The 26,727-nt window shown below is 33.9% G+C and overlaps 2 protein-coding genes across 2 annotated transcripts; both read left to right on the top strand.

Annotated features, from left to right (window-relative positions):
• Positions 1-1,064: 1,064 nt before the first annotated feature.
• LOC130644596 (adhesion G protein-coupled receptor A2-like) lies at positions 1,065-16,172 on the top strand. Its single transcript, XM_057450262.1, has 20 exons — positions 1,065-1,323; positions 3,046-3,117; positions 3,214-3,285; positions 3,360-3,437; positions 3,540-3,608; positions 4,000-4,089; positions 4,751-4,914; positions 5,036-5,264; positions 7,638-7,962; positions 8,085-8,246; positions 8,331-8,431; positions 8,842-9,037; positions 9,530-9,680; positions 10,940-11,004; positions 11,099-11,147; positions 11,865-11,980; positions 12,245-12,360; positions 12,817-13,088; positions 13,304-13,370; positions 13,594-16,172. Exons 1-20 carry the CDS (start codon positions 1,124-1,126, stop codon positions 15,242-15,244), a joined length of 4,245 nt encoding a protein of 1,414 aa, XP_057306245.1. The 5' UTR covers positions 1,065-1,123; the 3' UTR covers positions 15,245-16,172.
• Positions 16,173-18,543: 2,371 nt separating this feature from the next.
• LOC130645941 (uncharacterized) lies at positions 18,544-21,413 on the top strand. The gene is made up of 6 exons (XM_057452068.1): positions 18,544-18,643; positions 18,935-19,011; positions 19,560-19,627; positions 19,969-20,189; positions 20,837-21,061; positions 21,177-21,413. The coding sequence occupies exons 1-6, from the start codon at positions 18,544-18,546 to the stop codon at positions 21,344-21,346; spliced, it is 861 nt and encodes a 286-aa protein (XP_057308051.1). The 3' UTR covers positions 21,347-21,413.
• Positions 21,414-26,727: the final 5,314 nt, after the last annotated feature.

Raw genomic sequence — 26,727 nt, 5'->3', positions numbered from 1 at the left:
CCCACAGCTATCATCAGAAGCTTCTAGAAGACAATTCTTCAAAGTAGTCCAAGTACTTTCAACATTGTCACTATCACATTGACTATTGTAGGCTAACTGCTGAACTTTAGCACTAAATTGTCTTGCTACAATCTCTTCCTTCAGCTTCCAGACTTTTCGACGGGGCCTGTACTTTCCCTTGGCTTCTTTGACACTCTTCAAGATAATATCACAAACCAGCAACCTATGTTGGGAAACACACTCTTCCCCCGATATAACTTTCACGTCCTTCACCACTTTCTTGTCTGACTTTCTAACCAAAAAGTAATCTATCTGTGTCTTACAACCACCTGACTCATATGTTATCAGCCTACTCTGTCTCTTACTGAATGATGTGTTGCAAACCACCATGTCCGTTGCCATTCCAAACTCAAGCAATCTCTCCCCTTCCTTATTTCTGCTCCCAAATCCATAGCCTCCATGCACACCTCTATAACCTTCAGATGACTTCCCAACATGACCATTAAAGTCGCCGCCCACCATGACAAGTTCAGTGTCTCCAAACTTTGATGTGACTGCTATTAACTCATCATAAAACTTATCTTTATCTTCCTCACTGAGTCCACACTGTGGAGCATAAACTGACAGAAAAGTGACAATCCTATTACCTATCAAAAACTTTATCACTATAATACGACTATTAACACGCACAACATCTATTACTTTTTCTACCCACTTCTCTGCAACGAATATGCCAACTCCTCCATATCCATCACTATTACCAATCCAAAAAAGCTTATACCTTGCCCTCCTACCTTCCACAAATCTCACTGAAGCTCCTCTCCACCTAACTTCCTGAACACAAATCATATCAACAGATCTACGTTCTAACATTTCAACTACTTCACCTGCTCTACCTCTCAGAGTACCAACATTTACACTAGCCATCCTCAACCTAGTGTTATCTACCTTGTATAATAGAGGTATAATAGAGGTTTAAAAATTACCTGAATAATGTCTGAACTCCTAATAATCTGTTCTGAACATTTTAAAAACTTATTTTTAGGAACTTTCTTTGTCTTACTTTTAGATAAAGAAAGAAGCACAAAATCAGTACAATGCCACACAAATAGCAAAAAGTATTATGAATAAAACCATCCCAGTTATTTTGTATATATTGTGTTGTTGTGGACAGTTGACCTTTTGTGCAGATGCTAAATGTCCAGTACTGCCTAAAGGATGCAAATGTAGTGTTAAAAAAAACAAGCTAGGTGTTCGCATATTGTGCAATGGCTTGCAGACAATACCATTCCAGGACTTACCAAGCGAGTTAAATGCAGATATGTAAGTACTTTTTATTTTCTCTTATATTATTGTCAAAGTTCATTTAAGCCTTACAAATGTTTTAAATACTTGCATTTCAGGTATATATATGGCTACTAACCTTGAACTGACTTGAAATTACAGTTCTTCCATTTGCCTTCTTATCAGGCTGCGTTATATTAGGTGCACAACTACGTACACACACCTTGCTACATCATACAATGTGTTAAAATTGCTTCCCCAAATTTTCAAATCAATCGTTAGGTGCTATAAATAAAACTGTAGTGAGTAATCACATTGTCAGGCTTGCAATGAGTTTTTGTTGCGAGTGTGACAAATAGCACACCAAGGCCCTAGACGTGCTATGGTATCCCCATTGTTTTAAAGCCTCTAATCTTTATTCTTTTCATCCATCCTTCTTTGCTTTTTAGTCCCTGCCATGAATTATGAGTGCGCTCACGTAAAAGTTTGTTCCCAGAGAATTAAATCGCTTGCGTAAATATTGCTAATATTTAAGTAAATTCTGTGCCACTATTAAAGGATTAAAAATCATTGTCACGCTTTAAATCGTTACTTTGGGTAATAGATCTATTCTTCTTTTAGTTGTTGTTGCTACACTCAGTTTCTATCTGCTTGTGTGTTTGAAGATTAAACAGGAATTATATCTTTTTGGAAAATAAAATAAATTAACCTTTTTTTTCCTTTTTAGCTTTTAATCATCTTTGCATCAATCATTTTTTACCCTTAAGCAATACTATGTACCTGTCAAGATAAAAATCAAAACTAAATTTATGTGCAACAAATTTGCAATCAGTGTAGTCTTTTTGTAACATTAAAAGACAAGCGTAACAGAGGAGTGTGTTACGACAAACATACAGGGACATGTTTTTCCATAACTAAAGTGTTATAAAAAATACACACATAAAATCTATTTAACAAGAATAGTTTTCTATACAGTCAATATACTAATTTGCACTATCAGTTAGAATTATCATAGTGGAGGAGGGTGTTACGACAAGCATAAAGTCTTAAATTTGGTGGTAGTACTGGAGGAAATATCAATGTGAGAATTAACTAGCTATCCTGCTAATTGATTACTACCCTAATCTACCCTTTCTAAATTAATTTTTCCTATGTATGTTAGCTATACATTTTTTCAACGATTATGCGTGTATGCTTAATCACACCTCTTAGACGTTTTGTGCACGTGTTTGGCGCCTGTATGTGGGATTGCACGCCTCTCTATGTAAGGCCTGCATTGTATATATAATTAAAAAAAGCAAAAAGCATAAGCGTCTTTTTGAGAAAACTTTTACATACTTAAAAGGAAAGTCAGTCAGATTCCTAAGTTTTGGAGTGGTTAAGTTCCTACTACAGTCACATCAGCTGGTAGCGTTATGGAACAAGGTTATAAGAAAATTCGGAAGTTCTAAGGGTGTCAAACTTGTCAAGTGAAGGACTTGTTCCCAACCTTCATGTAGGGGAAGTTTATGTTAAATGGTATCATACTTATTTAAAAGCCTGTTTGTCATCACTCACTATCACACACCTAAATACTAACAAGTGATCAATCATACATCAAAAACATTAAAAACATTTTAAATGTGTGGGACATCTGACAATGCAGCCTGCTTATGAGGCAGCTATTAGTCAAGAACATCTAATATTGTTAGACAAACTACAAACATATTTATGTTTTGCTTTCTCAAAATCTTGTCAGCATAAAAATATTTTCATTTTTAGAGAAATTTCTAGAAACAAGATAAAGTATATAAACAAAACTTCATTTCCTCATCCCAACCGAATACGAAAATTGTAAGATATCTTTCACTTTGTTTTATGTTTTGATAAAATTCCTTTTAGATGCTAATATAGAAGTTTGTAATAATTATTTGTATTTTATCCATTTAGAGTGCTGAAAGATAATTCAATTCAACATATAGCGTCTGGTTCATTCACTGGGTTTAACACATTAAGGAAGCTGTAAGTCATTAAATCTTGACTGTTGTTAATTGTTGTGTTCTTAGAGACAGTGGCTTAGTGACTTGTTTTTTTAGTGACTTATCTGGAAATAAAGTTTCACAAATAACACATTCAACATTTCAAGGACTTCAAGATATATCACTAAATTCTCTGTAAGCCTTTAATTTGCATATACTTTATTATTCTTGTTTAGAAATGTTTCTTAAACAATACATTCTTCTTGTAATTATATTATGCTCAATATTGTTTTTAAGGGATTTGCGTAAAAATAGGATTGTATCAATCTCAAAACGGGCATTCAATGGAATGAAAATTGACAAATTGTAAGTATAACTCCCAATTTGTAATGCTAATAATGTTATTTATTAAAAAAAATGATAATGCAGTTATGTAATTTTCCTACAGGATATATGTTGTATCACCCCCTATGAACTAATTTGCTTGCCTGCAAGACAAGAACTCTTAAAAGAAACACACAGTTTAGGATGGCTTTTTTCATAATCACTAGGGTTTATTATTTTAAATAATAGACCATTTTTTTGGCAACATGCACAAGTACAATTTCCGCATTTCGATAGACTAAAAGGCGTCTTTCTTTTTGTGTTCCAGGTTTTCAATAAATTACAAGCACATCAATGTCATAATGTCTAAATTCATTATAGATATGATCAATATGGCAAGGCTGAATTCTTCTCCTAATTTTTTTTATTATAGATTTTTAAATGAACAGCTCAATATTTATAACAAGAAAATGTCAATCATTATATATGAAGATTTCTTAACATTATCTTTGATTAAAACAGTGTAAGTAATCATTTACCAAATATATCAGTTAACTGTTTTTTTGGTAAATGTGCATTAACATTAGCCCTCCTGAAAAACTAAAATTTGTACCAAATAAATATTCCAGTTTGTACAATCCATATGTTAATTTGATAGTGCCCCTCTATTATAGCTTTGTTCTTCTACAAGTTGCCGTAATTTTAAGAAGTCATACCTGCTATATATTTGCCAACATTGTTACACAAATGTTTCACATAACTTCTTTTTAAGGTTTTTTATTTAAAGGGTTCTTTACAATTTTCTTCATAAGGAATTACAAGTCATTCAGTAAAAATTAAATTTCACTGTTAATCCTTGTTCTGTTACACAAAACACTTTCTTGATGCAACTCAGCTTTTTAGGTAAAAAAAGGTGTAAAGAAATTCCAACTCAAGCAAATTTGTATTTACAATTTTGAGGAATTTGCAATAAGTAATTCTCCTAAAAAATATGTTAGAACCTCTTTTGATTAATTTTATGTTTAATTGTTTTTCTAAATGTTAAGCAAAGTATGTTCTATGTACTGATGTTTTTTATCTAAAATATTGACCTACCTTAGTCTAAATTTAAAAAAATGTTTATGGCAAATGATGTTATGCATTTTTTTATGCTACTTTCTTGACATTTTTTTTGTTCCATACAGAAATTTAGATGATATTAATCTTTCATGTGACTGCAATCTGAAATGGCTGACAACTTGGCTACACAATGGTGACAAACATGTGATTTCGAAAAAGTCCATGTGTTTTTATCCAGCTCAACTACGTGGAAGGTTGATTCAAGATTTAACACCTGATTGGAAATGTGGTGAGTGCTTTTTTAAAAACAATTTTCGTGTTCTTTTTACTTTTTATTGACAAACTGCCGCAGTTCTTAAAACGACACGTAATTGTCATATAGTTTCTTTTTTCTTTTGTTTTTTTTGCAGGCGAACACAATCTGGTATTTCCACAACTGGATATTCAACCGTCAGTGAACCAATATGTATTTAAAAACGATTCATTCATTGCCTCTTGTCAGTCACCATGGCTACCAAAAGCTGAGATGGAATGGTTTAGTGATGGTAGCAAAGTAATACCAAAATCTGGGGATGTTGACATTCAACACTTAAGAGATATTTATACTGCTTCATATACAAGCACAGTACATATTAAAAGGTATGTAAGGAAATACTATTAAGCATGCATATTTGCATTGTCTATTTACAATTGTTGATTTTTTTTATTTGTTAGCCTAACTCATTATTTTTCAGAAATTTTAGAAAAAAACCCAGCAAACTTTAGCTTGTTAGGTAGCAAACACTTTTACTTTATGAAATCCATTATGTTGCTTGGCGTTTTTATTTAACAATATAAAGTGGGAAAACAAAAAAAAAGAATATTTTAAAAAATGTATGTATCAAATGAACAAAATGGCTACAAAAGCACATTTTACCAGTTACTTATTGCAACTAGTTGTTAGCCCATTGAAAAATCCACTGGGTAGCCTGTCATCCATGTCCATGTCCCTCACATTGCTAGTTTGTAACTAAGTATAGCAACTCAGCTACCATTTTGAACCGAAGACTAGTCTCTAATAATATTATTATAGAGACCAGTCTAAGAATGCAATCGTTAATGTTCTGAGTATTCTTGCAATGGTATGGAACGGACAATTTCTTGAATCTGATTGGTTGATAAAATACTCTGTTTCAATCAATTCCAATCCGAAATTATTGGTTGAAGGTTGGTTAAAGTTAAAATAATTTAACTATTCTTACAGACAGAAGCAGAAAAAGTTTTACGAACAAAAGAATAATTAACATAGCCAATCAAATTTTAGTATTTGCTTTTGAGGGGAAATCCAACATTTAAGTAATGAAATTCACTTGGATGTGAATTATTACTATGATTATTAGGTGCTTATATACGAGAGAATAAAAAATGATTACGGGAATACAAGCTGCCATTTTAAACAGACAGATTAAATTTGACTTTTATTGTTAAAGAGATATGCGACTTAGTCAGGCACATACCCTGTACCTTTTGTTATATATAGTACAAAACAAAGACATAGGGCTAATTGGAATGATTGTCACGAAACTATACAAAAACTTTAACTGGCTAAATTGTATTACAAGATGACCAATTATAAAAAGTAATTCCTGACAGAAAAAAGTATATAGTAAGTAATGCTGACATAATATATCTCTTGAAGGTAGTAGCAAAAAAATGCTTTGGCTCCCAAGTCTTAGACTAAATTCTTCATTTATGGTGTATGTTTCCATGAGTAACTTAGTGCTGGAATTGATAGACTTACCTTTAGGGTGTAATCCAGCGTTCTTATTCATTAAACGGCTATTTCCCAATTAAAATTTATCCCAAATTTCCCAATTTACTAGAGGAGCTAAATTATATTTAATACAAAATTTGGGACTTATTTTAAGCAAGTTGTGAAGGATTAAGATGTCAATAATACCCAAGACTACCTTGATGAAATTCCCATTTGGGATTTAGCGGCCAAACTTTGCATTTCTGGATTACACCCTGTTTTTAGTCTTTAGCCTATTCTAAACTCAACAGGTTTGCCCATTGTACGTATTTGGGACAATAGATTTTCATCCATTGTCCATCTTAGCTTGAAGTTAGAACAGACAACTGTTGTTAATGTAAGAGCAATTTGTAGTAGATGTAAAGAGATGTAAAATGCAAAATTATAACTGTACAATCTTACTGTTTCTTCTTCTAATTAGCAAAACTATCTGTTATTATAATTTACTGGTTGTTAGAGCATGGAAAAACTTATGGTTGTTTTTAAGCTATTGTACATTTTTTGACATTGCTATTTAGTACCGTTGCACAAAGTCATCTTGTTGCCATTTTGTGTAGAGACAGACAGACTTGATAATCTGTTGTTAGCTTGTTGTAAAAATCTCATATTTAGCAGTGGTACATATATTAGTAGAATTTGAATTGTTTCCTAAAGCTATCATTTGATTGTCACGTTGTAAAGTCAATTTGAAAAAATACAAGAACTTTTTAGGCTTTCATGTATTTTATGTATTTTTTTCTATTCTTAGTCTTTGTTGTGCATCAATGGGAAGACCTTACAGTTTAGATTTAACTTAATAAAATAAAAGAATAGAAATTAAACTGAGGACTTAATAAGTTAGGATGTAAACAAAATGAGCCTTGTTTCTTAAGGAACATCATTCCTTTATCTAACAAAAGTTTATATTAAGAGTAAAAAAGCTGATTTTGATGTATATTTCATTCTTCTTTAGAATTTGCTAAAAATTTATTATACCTATTATTCCCCCTCTCACCCATCCCTCTTCAAAGGAAAAAGTTCTGACATAAAATAAATCCCCTTCCAACCAAAGATATTTATTTGTACTCCATTTGCAAGCAACGAAATTTCAGAAATCTGAGTCTGAGTAAGGTAGTGAGTGGGCAATGCTACTATTAGTTTGTTTATCTGGAAAGGACCAGGTGGGTGGAGGACGCTAAGGAGACAGATGTTGTGAAACAACGCATTCTGGTTTGTTTTAGATTAAATTGGAAAAGCAACACTAAAATGACTTGCCGTTTGACTGTTCGTGGTTCTGGGGAAATCAAAACATCTGTGAATTTGTTCATTTCTTCATTTGATGCATCATCAAATTATTGTTTGCCTGATGTCACAAACACTGAACGTGGAACAATGGCTTGGCCTACCACATTAGATGGTGCTACTGTGCAGTCTTCCTGTCCTTTCAGCGGATCAGGAGTGGCAGTAGCGTATCGTACTTGCAGCAGAGGAACATGGAGTTCAGTGAACGCTGTTAATTGTTATTTTTCACGTAATACAACTGCAGAACTGCAAAAATTTTACTTGGTAGGTTTAAGATATTTTTTTTAAATTTTGTTTTCATGTAACACAGTCAGGTTGACTACCTGTAGTTTTCTGCAATGCCTAGTTTTTAAGCATTTTAATCCATGTTGTCTTCTCTTTTATAGATGGCGAGTGAACGTGATTTTAGAAAAATTAAATACACTGGCAACCGGTTTAGTTTCTACTTCACGCGCAATTATCTGTCGATTAAAACCAAATATGACCTCTACTTTGTATATAAGACATTATTTGAAATCATGAAAACTTATGAGAATTCTAATGGCTCGGTGAGTTGCTCTTTCACGGTCTTAAAGCATTGTCCACTCCAGCTTGGTTTTAGCAACCATTTTTTTTACATGTTTTGTTTTTAGTATGCTCGATTCTTCTGGAGTTCAGTTGGTTTGCTTGCAGAAAGTCATATTGAATTGAGTACTATGGGAGATGTTCTTTATGGTAAAACTGGTGGTTGGAGGTAAAACTTACTTTCTTTCAAACATAATTGATATGATGTAAAACCTAAAAACTTCTAAAAGTTGGTTAATTTCTCCAGATGTTCCTTGTAAATCCATGAATTTTGCTTATTTTCTGAACGTTAAGCAATAATAAAATAGCAAATGAAACGATGAATGAAAAGGTATAATTTCCTAGTATTTGCTAGCTTTAAATAGAATAAAAGTGAACAACCTATTCATAGATGTACCAGGGTCTAACACGTTCGAGAAAAATATATAAATTTGAAGTAAAATTTAACTTAAATCTGGAGCTAGAGAATTAATCAGTCAGTTAACCGGTTGTAATGGAATATATTTTTAATCCTGTGTTACATTTGACAATACTTTTGTAAATCTGAAGTACGCAATAACATTTCCTTTGTTTACTCAGATTCTGTGATTTACTCAAGTTATTTGTTGTGCAAGAGTCCACCAAAGTGGGTAAACCATTTACAATAGACGATCACAACCTTGTTGCAGGGATATCATACAAACAAAAGCCAAAAGATCCAATTGAGTGCGCTACATTATCTGAACCAAAAACACAGCATCTACAAGTTGCCTGTGGAAATAATACAGCCACTAAGGTGTGTATTTAAATCCTTTATTGCTTTTGTTGTATTTATAAGGATTATTATTAATTGTCGTTGACAAATTTATGTGATTTGGAATTCGTACGAGCAACCAAGTGTGCGTAAAAAACTATGAAAACTATGTTTCATTTAACAATATATATGTTTTGTATAACTTTTAAGGATTGCCACTTACTTAATTTTCTACCTTTTAATCTGACTGTGTGACCATGGATATGCATATTCTATTCTTACTATGTTTGAACACACCACTGGATGTGAATAGACATTACAATTTAATGTTTTTCCCAAGAGACTAGTAGTTTCCCTCTCCCATCTTGTCCAAAGAACTAAACATAACAGATCTTCCTCAAAATATTGTTTTCTACTGGAAACACACTGTTAATAGTCAATCCAGTGTCGCAATAAGTTAAAAGAATGGCTAGTCAATGTAGAGAGAATTAATTAAAATAAAGTATATCTAATGAACTGAATGTTTTTCTTCAGATGTCTACTGTATCTTTCCAAGTAGCTCTTGGGTCGAAAGCAAATCAAGTTCGTATCACAAGTATTGCATTTAACGTCACCACTTTCTTTCAATCAAAAAACAAGAACTATTCTTTTATTGCAAGTCCTATAGTTGGCTTGGAAGTGTATGGTGAGTGAGAGCTATATTATGAGATTTGTCGGTCGCACTAAACTTGAAGTATATTTTCAATTTGCTTCGGTACTGTGTATACAGTTTTTTATTCATCAGGGTTTAGATAAGCTGAATTATTTAATGCAATTTGTAATGTCTTGTATTAAAGCAGACCTACATTAAACCTGTAATTTCAACAAATGTAGTCGGTTCCAAACCGGTTGCGCCCATGTCATTAGTGGGTTCAAACCAGCTATACTAAATCAACTGTATTCTCATATATATTAACTGTCTTCTCATATTTATTAACTGTATTTTCATATTTATTAACTGTCTTCTCATATTTATTAACTGTCTTCTCATATTTATTAACTGTCTTCTCATATTTATTAACTGTCTTCTCATATTTATTAACTGTCTTCTCATATTTATTAACTGTCTTCTCATATTTATTAACTGTCTTCTCATATTTATTAACTGTCTTCTCATATTTATTAACTGTCTTCTCATATTTATTAACTGTCTTCTCATATTTATTAACTGTCTTCTCATATTTATTAACTGTCTTCTCATATTTATTAACTGTCTTCTCATATTTATTAACTGTCTTCTTATATTTATTAACTGTTTTCTCATATTTATTAACTGTCTTCTCATATTTATTAACTGTCTTCTCATATTTATTAACTGTCTTCTCATATTTATTAACTGTATTCTCATATTTATTAACTGTCTTCTCATATTTATTAACTGTCTTCTCATATTTATTAACTGTCTTCTCATATTTATTAACTGTCTTCTCATATTTATTAACTGTCTTCTCATATTTATTAACTGTCTTCTCATATTTATTAACTGTCTTCTCATATTTATTAACTGTTTTCTCATATTTATTAACTGTCTTCTCATATTTATTAACTGTCTTCTCATATTTATTAACTGTCTTCTCATATTTATTAACTGTCTTCTCATATTTATTAACTGTATTCTCATATTTATTAACTGTATTCTCATATTTATTAACTGTCTTCTCATATTTATTAACTGTCTTCTCATATTTATTAACTGTATTCTCATATTTATTAACTGTCTTCTCATATTTATTAACTGTATTCTCATATTTATTAACTGTCTTCTCATATTTATTAACTGTTTTTCACATGTTTTTTTTATCTGCAAAAATAATTTTTAACCCCCCTCCACCCCCCCCCCCCCAAAAAAAAAAAAATTTAAAAATTACGCCCTGTTTATGTATAAACTAATCTTTTTGCATGTAGATTCTCCATTACAAAGGAATCATAACACATCTAAACATTTTTTGGTGTCTTTTAAACCCGAGTCCGTAAGTATTCTTCTTCTTTATGCTTTTTACATATTTTTCATTTTTTTTTTTCACAGCTTGTATCATATTTCTATATCTTTTCCCTTCTTTTTAGTTGAAATACCATAAAAACCCCAAACTTGTGTTTTGGAAAGAGAGTTTAGGTGGGTGCAATTATTTTTTTTAGCGTGAACCCAAAAGTAAAGTAAAAGTTGTAATTATCGCTAATTTTTGTTCAGAATGGCAACGGTTTCCGTAACTACTATTGTCAACCCTACTAAGGGCCTGTTTAAAATAAGAAATCCGAAGTGTTTCTTTTCAGTGCATGTCGAGGCACCATAGTAGTATTAATGTAGATAAGTTTATTTTGGCAAGTACGCAAATATAACTTGCTGCCTGGCGCAGTTGTGTAGTGAGGTTTTCGTCCTTGCACAGATACTGCTAGAGTGCTATAATCCTAAACATGATTGGCGAGATCGGATAATGGGAAAGGTGTGTCAATAATACTCTTACTATAAATATTTCACTTAATGAAAAGCCAACTGGTCGTCCTTTGTAAATATCGATTCTGTATCTAATTTCAATTATCTTTTTACCTTAAACCACATAATTAAAAATGCGCCTCTCTCATATTTAAATGGTTACATAATAGTTCCATATTATAACATTGTTATTTTTATTCTACTGTCACTTAACAAAAAACGTCTTTGGAAATCGCGGAAAGAATATATTCATAAACTATACGTACATTCAATCCACTGTCGAAACTGCCCCTGCGTATTTGCATAATCTGATAAAATATGTATTAGATTCCACCACACTCACAGCAGCAGTTAGTTAAAATAAATACCCTTCTTCTATGTGCTAATCTTTTATTTTAGGTTGGACAGAATCAAAGGATTGCACTAGTCTGACTCTCTTCACAAACCTCACTCAGTTTCAATGTATATTTCCTTCGCAGTTTTTCGACAACATGGTGTATTTTAGTCTGGCAATGGTAAGTTATCCCAATAATCCATATGAATTAAAATTATCATATATTACGTTGTATTTTTTTTTCGAACTGTTTGAGAAGTTTTTGGATTGTCCTACGAAATTAAAACCTTATTTTTTAATTATTTAAAGTGTAAAACACTATGAAAAATATCAAGTTTCACACTACCGTGACAATTTTCCCAAGTATTACTAAAGCTCTGTATATGTGACTGAAATTCCCAACCCTTCGTCCTAAAGATGAATTTGTAAAAAATACCTTTTTTAGGATAAATTTGTACCTGTTCGCTTAAAAGCAAACTATATGGAAGCTATACTATACGTTGGAGCTGTACTATCCTGTCTCCTTCTTTGCGCAACACTGCTCGTCTATATGTTGTTCAGGTGAGCTCTTCCTTTTTCCCGTGTAACCATTGATCATAATTCTAAATAACTTGGTCGTATTAATGTTTAGAAGCATTTAATTTCGCAGATTGTGTGCTTGCTAAAAATGTTTTGAAGGCTAAATCGCGAAAATCAATGCACGCAAAATTTTTGAAAGTATTTTTTTCTTGTTTATGAATAATACAACCAGTGCAATAACTTGTTGTATTTATGACTCGACTGTGTTTCATTTTTTGAAACATCAAGAACTTACTCATCAACCAACAATCACGTAAATTAATGTTCTCGAAATGCAACATGCTTTAACTTGCGAAAATTGAAACTCGCAAAAATCAATCCCCAACGTTAATTTATGCAAGACTTAATGACGATTTAAATGTAAAATTTTCTGTTGGATAAAATATTGTGTAAAACCATTTTCTTTTCACTTAAACTGACTGCGGCCATGTTTTTTAGACAATTACGATACAACCGAAGTGACGCAGCCACTCTTATGAACCTGTGCTTAGCCTTAATCTTCACAGAAATCATCTTTGCTGTCGGTATACACAGAACTGATCATAAGTTACTCTGTCAAGGTGTTGCTGTTGTCCTTCATTATTTCATGTTATCCACGCTTATATGGCTTGGATGTGGAGCCCTGGTACTCATTCAAATGCTAAGGAAATACGCTCGTTCAGTGAGTGAAGAATATGATCCAGTGTTGAAATACTATCTGGTAGCCTGGGGTAGGAATTTTGATTTTTTCTGTGTTTAATATTAATATTATCATTGTAGTGTTCGTACGCATTCCTTGCAATTTAAAGAAAGGAAAATTGCTGTTTCATATTTTGCCTGTTATAACCTTTGAAGTTAATAGCTGATTCTGAATTATCCGACATTTTTAGGACATGAAAAGAATTAGCCTAATTTCATTGCGATTGAGAATTTCGGTTGTTTTTAGGTATACCTCTCATCATATGCAGCATAACTGTTGCAACTTTAAAAGATGGACCAGACGATCTCGCGTAGTAAGTAGTTGAACAGGCTTTTGAATGTTTGGTTATTGATTTCGTTTTGAAACAGTCCTGGGGAATATGCGAAAAGTACGTTCTGACCCCGCTCCCCCTGTGTTAGAAAATTTGCTTTTGACATAACCCAAACATACTCCCTACCCCGTTAGAAATAATAATTGAGCATCTCCTACATTGCTGTTTTCCTGTCTTTTAATATATTATACTTTTTTAATTTCAGCTGTTGGCTGCCACGCAACACGTCTCTTGGCGCTTTTGTCGTTCCGGCTGGTCTTTTTTTCGTGACTGATTTCATTCTATTATGTTACTTACATGCTTTGATCAATCGAGTTTTTCCGGAACCGTTAGAACCAGTTACGAAAGAAGAACCGGTTGATCGAGACAAATGTAATCCGAAGAGTTGCAAATACAAATTAAAGGCAGCTGAAAAGTTAGTGAATGGGACGCCAAAACGTGAAGAACTACTGCATTTTTTGCATGGAAGTTTGTTCGTTCTACTTTTCTTTATTTTGACGTTCACATGCACGTTAATGATGTATGCTTACAAGACTTCTTCCTCTCGCTATTTATACTATTTCTTCTGTTACGCTGCTGCGATTTTCAATCTGTGTATAGGCGCAGCTATATTTTTATACCACTTCTTCAAAAGAAAAGACGCTGTTAACTATGTAACTCAGTTTGTAGCACACCTTCGCCATCAAAAGCACGCACCAGGAACTGAATTGGAAGAATTAATCAACTTAGCTGAAAACCACACGCCTACAATCGAAAGAAACTCGACTAATCTCGATCATGCTTACGAACGTTCAGATATCGTGTCGGAGCATAACTCGAACAATCTCGATATGACACATGGCGTGTACGGCCTCAGTGATCAACTTCAGTCAGAAGGTTCGCAAATTATCGCTTCGGTTCGTGTTGAAACTGCCCCCGCGTATGACGGTCGGGGCGAATCGTTGGATGAGTTGGATAACGTAAACAAACGGTCTTCAAACGCGATCAGTTTATCCGCCAATGAATCCGATGCAAATATCGGAAATCCAGTCAAAGAAACTTTAGACAAAAGGTTTAATAAGACCCAACAAAGTCAGTCAGAACTAAGCGATGCCGACAAAAGATCGAACGGAGGCCAAAACTCCATCGGAGAGTGTTCATTAACATCTTCTAGAACAAAAAGAGTACGGCCGAAGAATCCCGATATACCGGAAAATATTAAATCATTTGTGCCAGAAAACTGGCGTCCTGCAAGGCGTCGTGAAAAGAAAGGAGGCTCGTATTATCCTTATTTTCTGTCTGAAACTGCGCCTGTAACGGCTTCTCTTGCATATAGCTCTAAATCAAGCTCCTTAGCAAGTACAACTGTAAGTGGTGTACCATTATATATCAACAAAAAGCGTGCAGCTAATAATTTAGCTATGTACAATGATTTATTTGCGAATAACAGACCTCAAATCAACCCGATGGCTCCAATAAGACAACCCCTCCCACCTAATATTCCAATGCATATAGTGCCAGGGCCTGGCTACCCAATGCATGTTCCGCCCAGTCCTGGGTATTCACATATTAACAGCCATCAAACTCATGCTGGTTTGACCATGTTAAACCCAGTGCAAGAGCAAAATGTGTCGCCCTCTTCAATTGATTCAAATTCACCCGATATGGCGTTAAATAATAACAAACCAGACATTGAATATAAGGTTGATGAAAAACAAACAAATGATAATATTAATGGTAATACTGATAAAGTTGATGAAATAGAAGATGAAGAAGAAGAAGAGGAACTTCCTGTAGTGGTTGCACCAATCATTTACGTTCCAATGCCACACGTGACTAAGAAACAGTTTGAATGGCGTAGTGAAACAACGGTGTGAGAAGAATATTTATTTTGGCGGAGACATAAAACGTGACATATTTTTATTGTTTTTTATTTACTAATTTATGAAAGAACGAAATGGGTATTTTTCGGAATAATAAGCACAGCAAACTCGACTTTACCACTACGATTAAGCACATTCATATACTGCAACATAACACTGATGTTGTTAATGTCCACTATGCTGCTGATATGAACAGGGGGGTTTTGTTACCCTTTATTCCGTAAAATACTTAATTTTTACTAAACAAGCTCTGAGTCGATTATTTTCAAGCAACTTTTTTTGTGTGGTCATAATTTTTACGCATATATGTAAAGTGAAACATGAACAGAATGACTATTTTTTTAAATAATGTAAAATTTTATAGCTTGTGAATAGCTATCCACAGTGTAAAAGTAGCTTAATTTTTATTTGTTGCTGTCCCACAAGTGCGGCAGCCATTTTTGTGTTTTTTTTTGGCCATAATGCGGTTTTATGAAACAGAGAAAGCCAGGGATTTAACTCGATTTTGAATTCGTGTAATTTTCACAAGATTATTTTCTCACGGTATTTTTTAAAATAGCAACTGAAATGGTACGATAATTTAAAATTTTACCATGAGAATTATAAGTTCGGACTAAGTGTGAAAATGCTAAAATGAAAGCAATGCCATTAACCTTTTCGTCCTTCCCCATAATTTTAAGTGATCCCCGCCCTGTCTTTAAAATATTGAGTGGAAAATTTGCAATAACTAGCCTGTGGGGACTTTTTTACTGTGGGAGAATGTTTCGAAGGTTGAAAAATAGATATATTAACAGAGTAGAAATATATTTTACAAACTGATGTTTTTATAAGTGATTAATATCTCTGAAGGTTTTTATGTTCTGTACATTGTTTTTATTTATCTATTTAGTTTTTTTATCAGTAAAATATAGTATGTGTAATATATCGTGTTGTTTTTTTCCCGTCATTTTTTTACCGTGTCATTATCGATTGAATAACATTAGCTTGAACCAAAGGTGACCATTACTCATGAAACCTTCTAATATGCGACAGGGAGGAAAGATTATGATAGTAAGCAAAGAAGCTCGAGGGTAAAATTTCCATTCACTATGGTCGTTCCTATCGAGAAGGCGTAAAATAAACCGTAGAACTTTTTTAGATAAGGATCATCATAGGAAGAGAAAGGGGTCATTCGAAGTTTAATAATAACGATTTCAGAATTTAGAATTCAATTTTAGTCTATGAGTCAAAATCCGAAAGAGAGTCAAAACGTTTGTGTCACTCATGAGATTATGAGATTATGTGTTAAGTAAGCCCATGAAGGCAACTCTCACAGTTATCTAAACAGTATCTTAAGGGAAAATGTTTTTACCGTCTTTAAGTGTCCTCTTAAAATATTGTGGGTGTTTTTTTGGTGATCATTATTTTCTAATTCGCTTCGCTCAGCCGAAAATAACCTCATTTTTTCTAAACTAACCCCTATACGGGACAATAATATGAAGCATATCTGACCTAATTCTCCTTAGCAATATGCCTTTGTGACTCTACTAAGCTACAAGTAACAGTTAGCATTATTTTAATCGTAATATCACATTTTTTATTACACTCTTAAAATATATGTACATAATATGAAAAAAACAAAACAATAGGGAGTCAGTAGTTATTCGGCTTTTTTCTACTGATTTAAGTGCAAGTTTTAATTAGAGTTTTGCCTTTTCCAGGACAAAAACTTACCTCGTACCCCGTAGCCAAATGTGGTTGGTTTCATTTACCTATTTTCCAAAAAGAAACCATATAGAAACGGCATATTTGTAAGCTTAGGTAAAGCAATTACCTTATTTATTTTATTACTATTATTATTATTATTATTGAAATTATTTACCCAGGATAGCTTCTTCAGTTCCTGTTGGTACTGCTTTCTAAGAGGATCCTGCGAAAGTCGTGCAAGCACAGCAATCGCCCAACTAGACAACCGCCTTACTCTCTCTGACATGACTCGGCCCAAGACCTTTCGCACTGGAAGAGATCGCTATACCATAAGTCGGTTTTAGAGCTTTTTAGGAGGTGGGTCGGTGGGCTTTCTCTTTAGCTTGTTACAGCTCTGATGATTAATCGACTTGTGAGAAAGGTGGGAATTGTAGTAATTTTTACGAATATTAGGACTGGAACTAGCATACCGTGTAACGGAGCACAATATTATGTAACGAAAATAAAAACACTTAAATTAAATTCTTTAAGCTAGTGGTGAAAATTTGTTATTTAGTTTTTCGGCATTTGGAAACTACTTTCATTTACAGCATCTTCGACCCATTATCAAATTCGTCCTCCAGATTATTTGCTTCTCAACGGCACTGGGTTTTTTGATAGTTTTTTCACCATCTCGGTAAACGGTGTTAAAGTCGAGCTTGACTCATTTGTTTTTGGTCATAAAAAAAACAGAAAATGCCAGTTTTTTGACAGTTCTTGTTTACATTCTAGTTTCTTTTAAAATTGTACTCACTAAAACAGTAACGGGAACTTTAATATGCTCGAAAATGAAACAAAATAACAAAACAAATAAATAATGAATCCTGTGAAATAACCCGTTTTATCCAAGCTAGCGCATGGGGCACTTATTGATTTACAAGGCCTTCGAGAGGGGTGTCTTAGTCGAACAGGACGCTGATTATAGGAGTTATTTTTTGAGAAAACGCATAACAAATTTGTCATGGTATGTATATTGTACAACATAATGCAGACCTAGCCTCCTGTTCATGTTTTCTTTGCCATATTATGGAGATAATAAAAAAATAGATTGCAAAAAAAAACATTATATAATCTTTTGCGTAAACAATGGTTTTATTATTAACACGAGGGCGCTAATTTCTGGGAGCCATATTTTAATCCGGGCGTTAATTTAACAAACACTGTATAACATGATCTGAATGGATATTTATAAAACCCCAACATGTTAATACTGACGATTGCTTCATTCCAACGTGGAAATGCGTCCTGACTTATTTTTCAATCAAAAATATTGTTACTTTTGCTACTTGATCCCGCCTCTGAGGTTTAAATACACTGGGCGAATTCAAGATTTAATGCTCCATCGAGCTCCATCATTCGATCGAGTGAAATCAATATCTTACAATCAATATAACTTTTCTCATTTGTCTCTTTGGGATTAAGGGTATATAAGAATAAATTCTTCATCTAATTTTGACTTTTTATCAATTTGAGGAAAAGACATCATTATGTAAGTATGTAAAAGAGTCGGTTTTTCTTTTAAAATTAAGTTTAAAGAAAGGTAGTTGTCTAAATTTGGAGTAGCTATTATGCTAAGTCGTAATCAAAAAAATGTTTATAGGGAGCTTTGGTTGAAGACAGTTGTGACATTCTTAACATTTGCTGCAGTTGCATGTGGATCAAAAATGCGTAAGTACACGTTATTGTTGTTGTCGATGTTGTTGTCGTTGTAGTTGTCGTTGTCATTGTCGTTGTTGTTGTTGGTGGTGGTGGTGTTGTTGTTGTTGGTGGTGGTGGTGGTGTGTTGCGGTTGTCGTTGTCGTTGTTGTGGTTGTTGTCGTTGTTGTCGTTGTTGTCGTTTTTGTTGTCGTTTTTGTTGTCGCTTTTGTTGTTGTTGTCGATGTCGTTGTTGGTGGTGGTAGTGGTGGCGTGTTGCGGTTACCTTTTCTTTTATTGTTTTCTTAAAAATTTTATTTTTAGTAACCGAGTGTGATCATCCTCTTGAGCCCATCGGTTGTTTCAAAGATGTTTTTAAAGATAGAGCAATGCTCAATTTGGTAAGTGTCTAACAGTTTTGGGTAAAAATCTTAAATTACCATAGTTCTCTGAGGTGTAGTGTTGCAGTTTACTGCAACATTAGTGTGTTAAAAAGGAAGACAAGTATGGAATAATGCTGCATTTACATTGTCAAAACGTTTAGAAGATACACAATAAGCACTCTTATCCTGGATACAAAAAACAAAATATTTGAGCATGTCTCGAATAAGAAAATACATGGTTTTTGTGAAAATTTTGATTTTTTTAATGTAGTGTTAGCTATAATACATTGTGAACAGAATCAAACGTATCAAAAAAATTTTTAGAAATAAAAATACGCGCAAATTTAAAACCAGAAACAGGACAATGGACTTGAAAGTGTTTTGGAGTTCTTGCTTAACCCTCAGGCTCTAAAGCATTTTGTCAGAAAACACAAAATATCCGTGATTTCCTTACTTACTTATTTACTTACTTACTTACAGGCAGAATCCTACATCGAAGCTTCTCGTTAACAACGTGAAATGGGATTAATAATATAAGATTTACGCTTAACTCTTTTTTACTTTAGACTTTAAACGAACGTAAACAAATCGATTGGAAAAATTGGAAAAATTACCTTCCTGAATTTATTTGCAGGTAAAATAACTATTTCTTTATTCTCCTAGCTAAAATATATCTACAGTAAAGCCATAATCTTCAAACAATCTCTTTAAAAATAGCTGCATTCTGTCTGTCTGTGTGTCCGCGAAAGCTGCGTCCCATAACGGAAACACGAAATGCGATATATAAAGGACGGGCGACCCCGTGGATTTATAAACGGGTTAACGACTATTTAATACTATAATACCCGCATACTTCTGTCACGCAAAATAATACCGCAAGTAGCCAGACGCACGCAATGCGGTATATAAAGGACGCGCGAACCCGTCAATTTTTCCACGGACTAACGACTAATTATTCATTATTTGTGTTCTCAGATGCGCAAAAGCTGCTTATGAAAAGGGTTACAGTGTGATTGGTATTCAGTTTTACGGAGAATGTTGGGCTGGTGATGAAGCACATTTGGATTACGATAAACATGGTCCATCAGACACGTGTGTCGACACACGGTTTAAGAGGAATGAGAAAAATAACTCCAAATGCGAACCTTACTCCGGGACTGATCTTTCAAACTATGTGTACAGAATCGCACCAACAGGTTGATTCACACTTTTTATATATATATATTTTTTAACCAGAAATCTCAACAGTTATTCAAAATTAACCGACTTACACACGACTTACTTTTGATGTAATACAACTTTGATAGGAGGCGTTTATTTACCAAAGGATACTTATCTGACTAACTTGTTTATTTAAGTCTCGTAAGGAACAAAAGATCTTGTACGGTAGACCCTCCTTAACCTAACAACCTCTAAAGTAGACACCTCTATAAGACGGAGATTTATCCAGGGCGTATTCTTCAAGAAACTCTTACAGCGCAATCTCGTCTAAGGGACACCTCTATAAAGCAAACTTTTCGTAGGCTAGAGCAACAAATAAACAGGGTGGAGGTGGGAATGACGTAAAGGCGGAGGCATCGGAAAAATGTATTTAAAATCCTGGCAAAATTAAGTTTTGTGTTCTCTTCCGGGCTTATTTGTAGTTTTTCTACGGAGTGTAACATTTATCTAACAATAGCGCTCTTTAGTATTCTACTTTAAAAGAAGTTGTTATGGATAGTCGGGGTAGGTATTCATCCACGTTGCTCTGATGTTGTGCACAAGCGGGAAAAATCTTGCACACAAAGTGGTAATTTTTAAGCTTTTACAGTCGTAACGTCAATAACTACTTTAACTTCTACAGCTTGCAAGACATACTACGAACCGCTCGGTTGTTATAAAGACAACTTAGCAGCAAGAACGATTCCGAACTACATCCTCACCGAACGGGACTATACTGTATCTCCACAGTACCAAGGTAATCTCATTCAGTGGGATCAATGGCAGACGTACAACCCAGCTATGATTTGCAGATGTGCAACCGCAGCGCTTCAGAAAGGTCATGATATATTTGCTATCCAATTCTGGGGTGAGTTATTTTGTCTGCATTGAAATTGAAACAATATTTTTTAGTTATGAAATATAAATGAAATAAATTATACTTGCTATAGAATAAACAAATTCTATTTTGATTTTTTTATCAGGTGAATGCTGGAGTGGTAAGAAAAGTGAAAGTAAATACGCCAAACTTGGAGAGTCAAATCAATGCAGAGACAACTTCTTCAAACCATGTCCATGCAATTCATATCATTGCGTGGGAAAAGCCAAAACCAACTATGTATACAAACTTGTAGATGGACCAAAGAAGAATTAATCGAACATTTTGTAAAAACGAATGGAGTGGAATGCTTAATTAATTGGATACTTTTCGTTGCCATGTGTAAAAATATACTCTTGTAATATAAAATGACTGTTGTTTGTACTTCTCAGACAACTAGTATCACAAACGTTCTTATCGACTTCTTAATGCGGGAGAAAAAGAGATACAAATGATCTATTTAACAGAATTACTACTTCAAGTTACCGTAAGGGAAGAAATAAATACGGAAGAAGAGAATGCGAAATTTTTGTTTGTGAGTTTGCCTCGATTTAGCAAACTTAAATTTCGCGTTTTTTAAACAAGGACGGACATTCGCAATCTTTAGTTTTGTATTTGTCCTTTTCTTCGGTTCGTTTGCAATTTCTCTGTAAACTTAGTATAAACTTGCACATTAGAATGAGATTTAAGCAAAACAATAGCTATTAAAGATTTAAAATTGCCAAACTTTAAATTTAACATTCGATTTTTTCTATTCTGCAGTTTGCACAATTATTGAGGTCCAGTTCTTAAAACTTAATTTTGTATTCTGTTCTCCCGCAAACAATTTATTTCCCTGAGTTTTTTGATCTCATCGTCCCTTATAACGGCTCCAATTTATGCGGTCATTTTTTGTGACTTTTCGTTTTAAATGCCCACGTTCAAGCCTAGTTTTCTTGGCAAGCACTCCATGATTTTGAGGACAATGAAGGCCATTTTATCATTTATTTTGGGTTGGTGTAGTTGGCAATAATTGGCAAAAGGTTGGCAAAGATTATAAACAACTAATGCACTGGCTCCTCGATGATAAGTTGAGAAATAAAAAACCAAAGAAGCCTGGAAAATTAGCAGCCCGAAAACACCCACTCAATTATTTATTTATTTCGTCAAGTGTACGAAAGTAAGGCCTCTTTCTCGAAGAATTTTGAATTTTTGATATGAAAGAAAAATTCCCTGTGAACGTGGGTGCACGCAAATACTATTTCCTAGCCTTAAATCTTTTTTTTGACCGTCGTAAAAGTTATCAAAAGATCAGTGGAAGCTAAAAGCTACAAGAAGAATCAAACTTTATAATTTAGATAATATTTATTCCCGTCCCCAGGGTCCCTTTGCTCCTGAGCTGGTATTACGAAGCGACTGATAAATTCATGAAGAAGGCAAAGGCGCTGTGGGACAAGGTTGAGTTTATGCCGCGTCAAATTTACTTCTCCGTCGCCAATTGGCCAAAGTACATTAACTTTAACTTGAAAGTCTATATAGTCAGTGCATAGTCGATATAGTAGTCGCTTTACTAGTTATGTTTGGTGTTCCACTAAGCAAGCGATACCAAAATATTACATGTTTTTTGTTACAAGTCTTTATCACCATAAGTAATTATATAGGCGATTTCTATTCTTGGTTAATGCAATTTGGACTTGTCAAAGCTCACTTGCCAATGTTCACAGCGAACACAGGTTTTTTGGTTTTACAGTTTTTTTCACAGGTTTTGGTAGGTCCCAAGTCTCCAAATGTGCCAATTAATATGCTTTTATTATACTGACGTCAGCGTGGCCATTTACATAAAATTTAGGGAATTTTGTGTGCCCGTAATGGTCTATTCCGTGAAGCGTGTTAGAAAGTGCGACTACCATAATATAAACGAGACTACCTAACTTATGCATCTGAAAAAGTAGCAATTCTTTGGAAAAAGGCTGAAAAAATGGCGTTGTTTAAACACTGGTGAGGGGTTGTAGATATTCTGTGCTTGCACTCCATTTCGCAACATTTTATATTAGATAAGTGGCCAACCAGTGACTAATCAAATGTTAGAAATATTTAAAAAACGGAATTTTATTGTGACTGCATGTATTTAAAACGAACTTTGCAGATTTAAACTGAAGAAAGTTGGGAACTTCCAGAATCTCTTTCGACATTTCATGTTGTTAAAATATCTTCACTTCACGTTCTTATATTATACAAACACTTACAGGTGTGTCCAGATATTTAAACATACTTTTGGAATAATTAACAACTTGATAAGGCCTCTTTTAAATCAGCGCCTCTCTGTAAACAATAATAATAGCTAATAACTAGCTATACCGCACAAAAAGACGTATATTCTATTGACAACAGCAGTGTATTGCTTCAAAAATGGTAACCGCTTGCTTTGGCGGGAAATTTGTTTGCTTATAAGCCAAGGTAATTCAGATAGCATATATTAATTTATCATTTAGACAAACAAAAGTTATAAAAAGGTTTTCGATATTACTCCTTTTTCTTTGAAAGGGTAGTGCGGAAAAGATATAATTTGATTTTTAGTCTGTTTTCCAACCTCTAAGTTTCAAATATATTAGGCGTACATTCCCAGTAAAACATTAATTATGCTTTTTGGCGTACATGCTTAAAACAAATACGCTAAATGCAATATAATCTTTCTTATTAGAAATGTAAAATTAAATACATTTCCGATTTTGAGACAATGAATATTGGGTATATAAATATGAATCCTCCAATCCATTTTTTCACTTTCCACCAATTTGAAGGGGAGGAAAATTGGATCATGTAAGTATGTCAAAAAATCTGAGTTGTTTTGTCAAAATTTGAAAAAAAAAAGTTTGGAGAGGTGCTACACTCTATTTTATATAGTAACCTTCTCTATGAAAATTAACACACAAAGACATTTTTTATATTCCAACCAAATGGAGCTAGTATTATCTAAACTCTTAGGTATGATAAACAACAAACCAAGAATCGGGATATTTTGGAATATATGAATACATTTAACTGTATCTAAGGAGCAAGAAAGCTACATTACAATATTTCATTTATAGGGAACACTGGCTAACTATAACTACCATATTCGTGGCATTTACTACAGTTTCTTGCGGAATAAATATCTGTGAGTATATGTTGTTGTTGTTGTTGTTGTTGTTTTTGTTCCAGGTTCCCTGCCGGCTTTTTTTGCAAATTCTTTTTTTTTACATTCTATTTTAGTAACTCAATGTCAGCATCATCATCCTATCGAACCTATTGGTTGCTTCAAAGATGTTTATAAAGATAGGGCGTTGTCGAAATTGGTAAGTTTGGCTATGACTTCATTTCTTCTTTTTACTTTGACGATATTGCGTCACATGGTATATTTGTTTGCCACACGTCGTGTTCAGAACAAAGTAGAACAACCCTGCATACTCATCTTTCGTAAAATTGAGAACACAAATATATTTTTCATGCCTAGAAACCATACTTTCACTAGCCTGTTTTTATGGGCGTGAATTTTATAATCTCAAATAACTTTTGAATGGCTATGGTAAAAGTGAACGTGAACAAGTGAAATAAAACAAATCAAAACACAAGGCAAGACAAACACAAAACCGAACAAGTCATGCACGAGATGGCACGCAGAAGGAAATTTCAGTGTGAATAAACGCTGAGTTTTTACACTATGGAGGGAGGGTTGAATCCATTTTAATAATAAAAAAATTGGGTGATATTTTTAAGAACAAAACATTTTTCCTTCATTATAGATCTTGAATGAGCGAGATCCTACACACGAAGCTTACGACGGCATTAAAATCAATTGGCTTGACTGGAAGAACTATCTCCCCGAGTTTATCTGCAGGTAAATTGACAGAGATACAAACACCATTAGGATTACGAGAGATTAGGATTACGAACAGTTAAATGCTTACACACAATTTTTTAGGTGTGCAGAAGTAGCATACCAAAATGGTTACCGTGTTATTGGGATTCAATTTTATGGTGAATGCTGGGCTGGTTACGATGGACACCCGTTTTATGACAAACACGGCTCTGCTGATTTGTGTCTTGATACATCCTTTCAAAATGCGGAGAACGACACTACTAAATGCAACACTTTAGCTGGCGGTCACCTTTCAAACTACGTATACAGGATTGCGCCGACGGGTTAGTTTTTATGTATCAACGTTTTTTCTAAATCCTTCGAAAAATAACAAATATGTCGAAATACAAGAGAATAAATTAAACCCCCTTCATCTTGACGACAACATCAGTTACATTAACTTCTATCTCTACAGCTTGCAACACATACTACGAGCCCCTCGGTTGTTACAACGACAACTTATCAGCAAGAACGATTCCGAACTACATCCTCACCGAACGTGACTATACTGTATCTCCACAGTACCAAGGAAATCTCATTCAGTGGGACCAATGGCGGGCGTACAACCCTGCTATGATTTGCAGATGTGCAACCGCAGCGCTTCAGAAAGGTCATGATATATTTGCCATTCAATTCTGGGGTGAGTTATTTTGTCTGCATTGAAATATAAATGAAATAAATTATACTTGCTATAGAATAAACAAATTCTATTTTGATTTTTTTATCAGGTGAATGCTGGAGTGGTAAGAAAAGTGAAAGTGAATACGCCAAACTTGGAGAGTCAAATCAATGCAGAGACAACTTCTTCAAACCATGTCCATGCAATTCATATCATTGCGTGGGAAAAGCCAAAACCAACTATGTATACAAACTTGTAGTTGGACCGAAGCATTAAATCGAACATTTTGTAACACAAATAGAATTGAATACTTAATGAATTTTCGTTGTTTCTATACATTAATAAGTTACAACAAATTATGTGTTATTTTTCGTCAATCTATGTATACCCGAACCCACAAAAGGCCTTGAGAGCGAGTTTGCAATCCATGCTGAATGTTGAGAGACACACTCAAAAGGTTTGTAAAAAGATGAAATTCGAGTATCAGACGAAATTAGTATAAGACAAGCCAGCAAAGTCAGCAAAAATTGATCTTTATGTTTATGAAACTTGTGGTGGTTGTGTCAACTTCTTTTTCTTCTCCTTTTTTTTTGAGCAAAAAATACTGAAAACGAGGTTAAATCATGGCCGATTTATGACTCATGTGGGTACAGCTCCGTATTCTTTCCTCCAAGGTCCCAGATTGTGACTGAAACTTTTTAAAATGGCGGTCGCGTTGCATGTGCATTGTTAATTGTGTATTTTGTTTTTGTTAGAATCGCGTTTACCTGGTAATATAGTTATATACTAGTTTTGTTATTGGTTTATTAAAGCTGAATCGGTTTAGCCCTAACGGTTGGATAAAAACGGTTTCACCATAGCCAGTATTGCACTTATTGTGTAAATGTGTTTGTTGTTACCACTTTCCGTTCGTTAAACTTGAAAAAACCCTAAGAAAACACGGAATTTCTGCGGTACCTCAGATCGCTTGACAATTACTGACATGTCGGTTAGGGACAACTGCAAATTAAACTATTTCTCCTTAATAAGCTAGAAGAGGGGTGCAGACTCGCTGAAAAAGAGGGTGCTGATAAGCCGCAAACGCCCGCATATATACGGGCGAGCTCGGGCGACTTTTCAAATAAAATTGGCGGTTGTCCCCCGAAACCGCCCGCGCTTTCC

Source organism: Hydractinia symbiolongicarpus, chromosome 5 (genome assembly GCF_029227915.1).
Source record: "Hydractinia symbiolongicarpus strain clone_291-10 chromosome 5, HSymV2.1, whole genome shotgun sequence".
Classification (NCBI taxonomy): domain Eukaryota; kingdom Metazoa; phylum Cnidaria; class Hydrozoa; order Anthoathecata; family Hydractiniidae; genus Hydractinia; species Hydractinia symbiolongicarpus.
The sequence above is the reverse complement of the archived record's forward strand: the minus strand, read 5'-3'. Positions and strand labels throughout refer to the sequence as shown.

Coding starts and splice junctions, on each gene's coding strand:
- LOC130645941 (XM_057452068.1), top strand. CDS start 18,544: ATGCTAAGTCGTAATCAAAAAAATGTTTATAGGGAGCTTTGGTTGAAG. Junction 18,644..18,934: donor TGCATGTGGATCAAAAATGC/GTAAGTACACGT, acceptor TTTTATTTTTAG/TAACCGAGTGTGATCATCCT. Junction 19,012..19,559: donor ATAGAGCAATGCTCAATTTG/GTAAGTGTCTAA, acceptor TTTTTACTTTAG/ACTTTAAACGAACGTAAACA.
- LOC130644596 (XM_057450262.1), top strand. CDS start 1,124: ATGAATAAAACCATCCCAGTTATTTTGTATATATTGTGTTGTTGTGGA. Junction 7,963..8,084: donor AACTGCAAAAATTTTACTTG/GTAGGTTTAAGA, acceptor TCTCTTTTATAG/ATGGCGAGTGAACGTGATTT. Junction 11,148..11,864: donor GTTTTGGAAAGAGAGTTTAG/GTGGGTGCAATT, acceptor CTTTTATTTTAG/GTTGGACAGAATCAAAGGAT.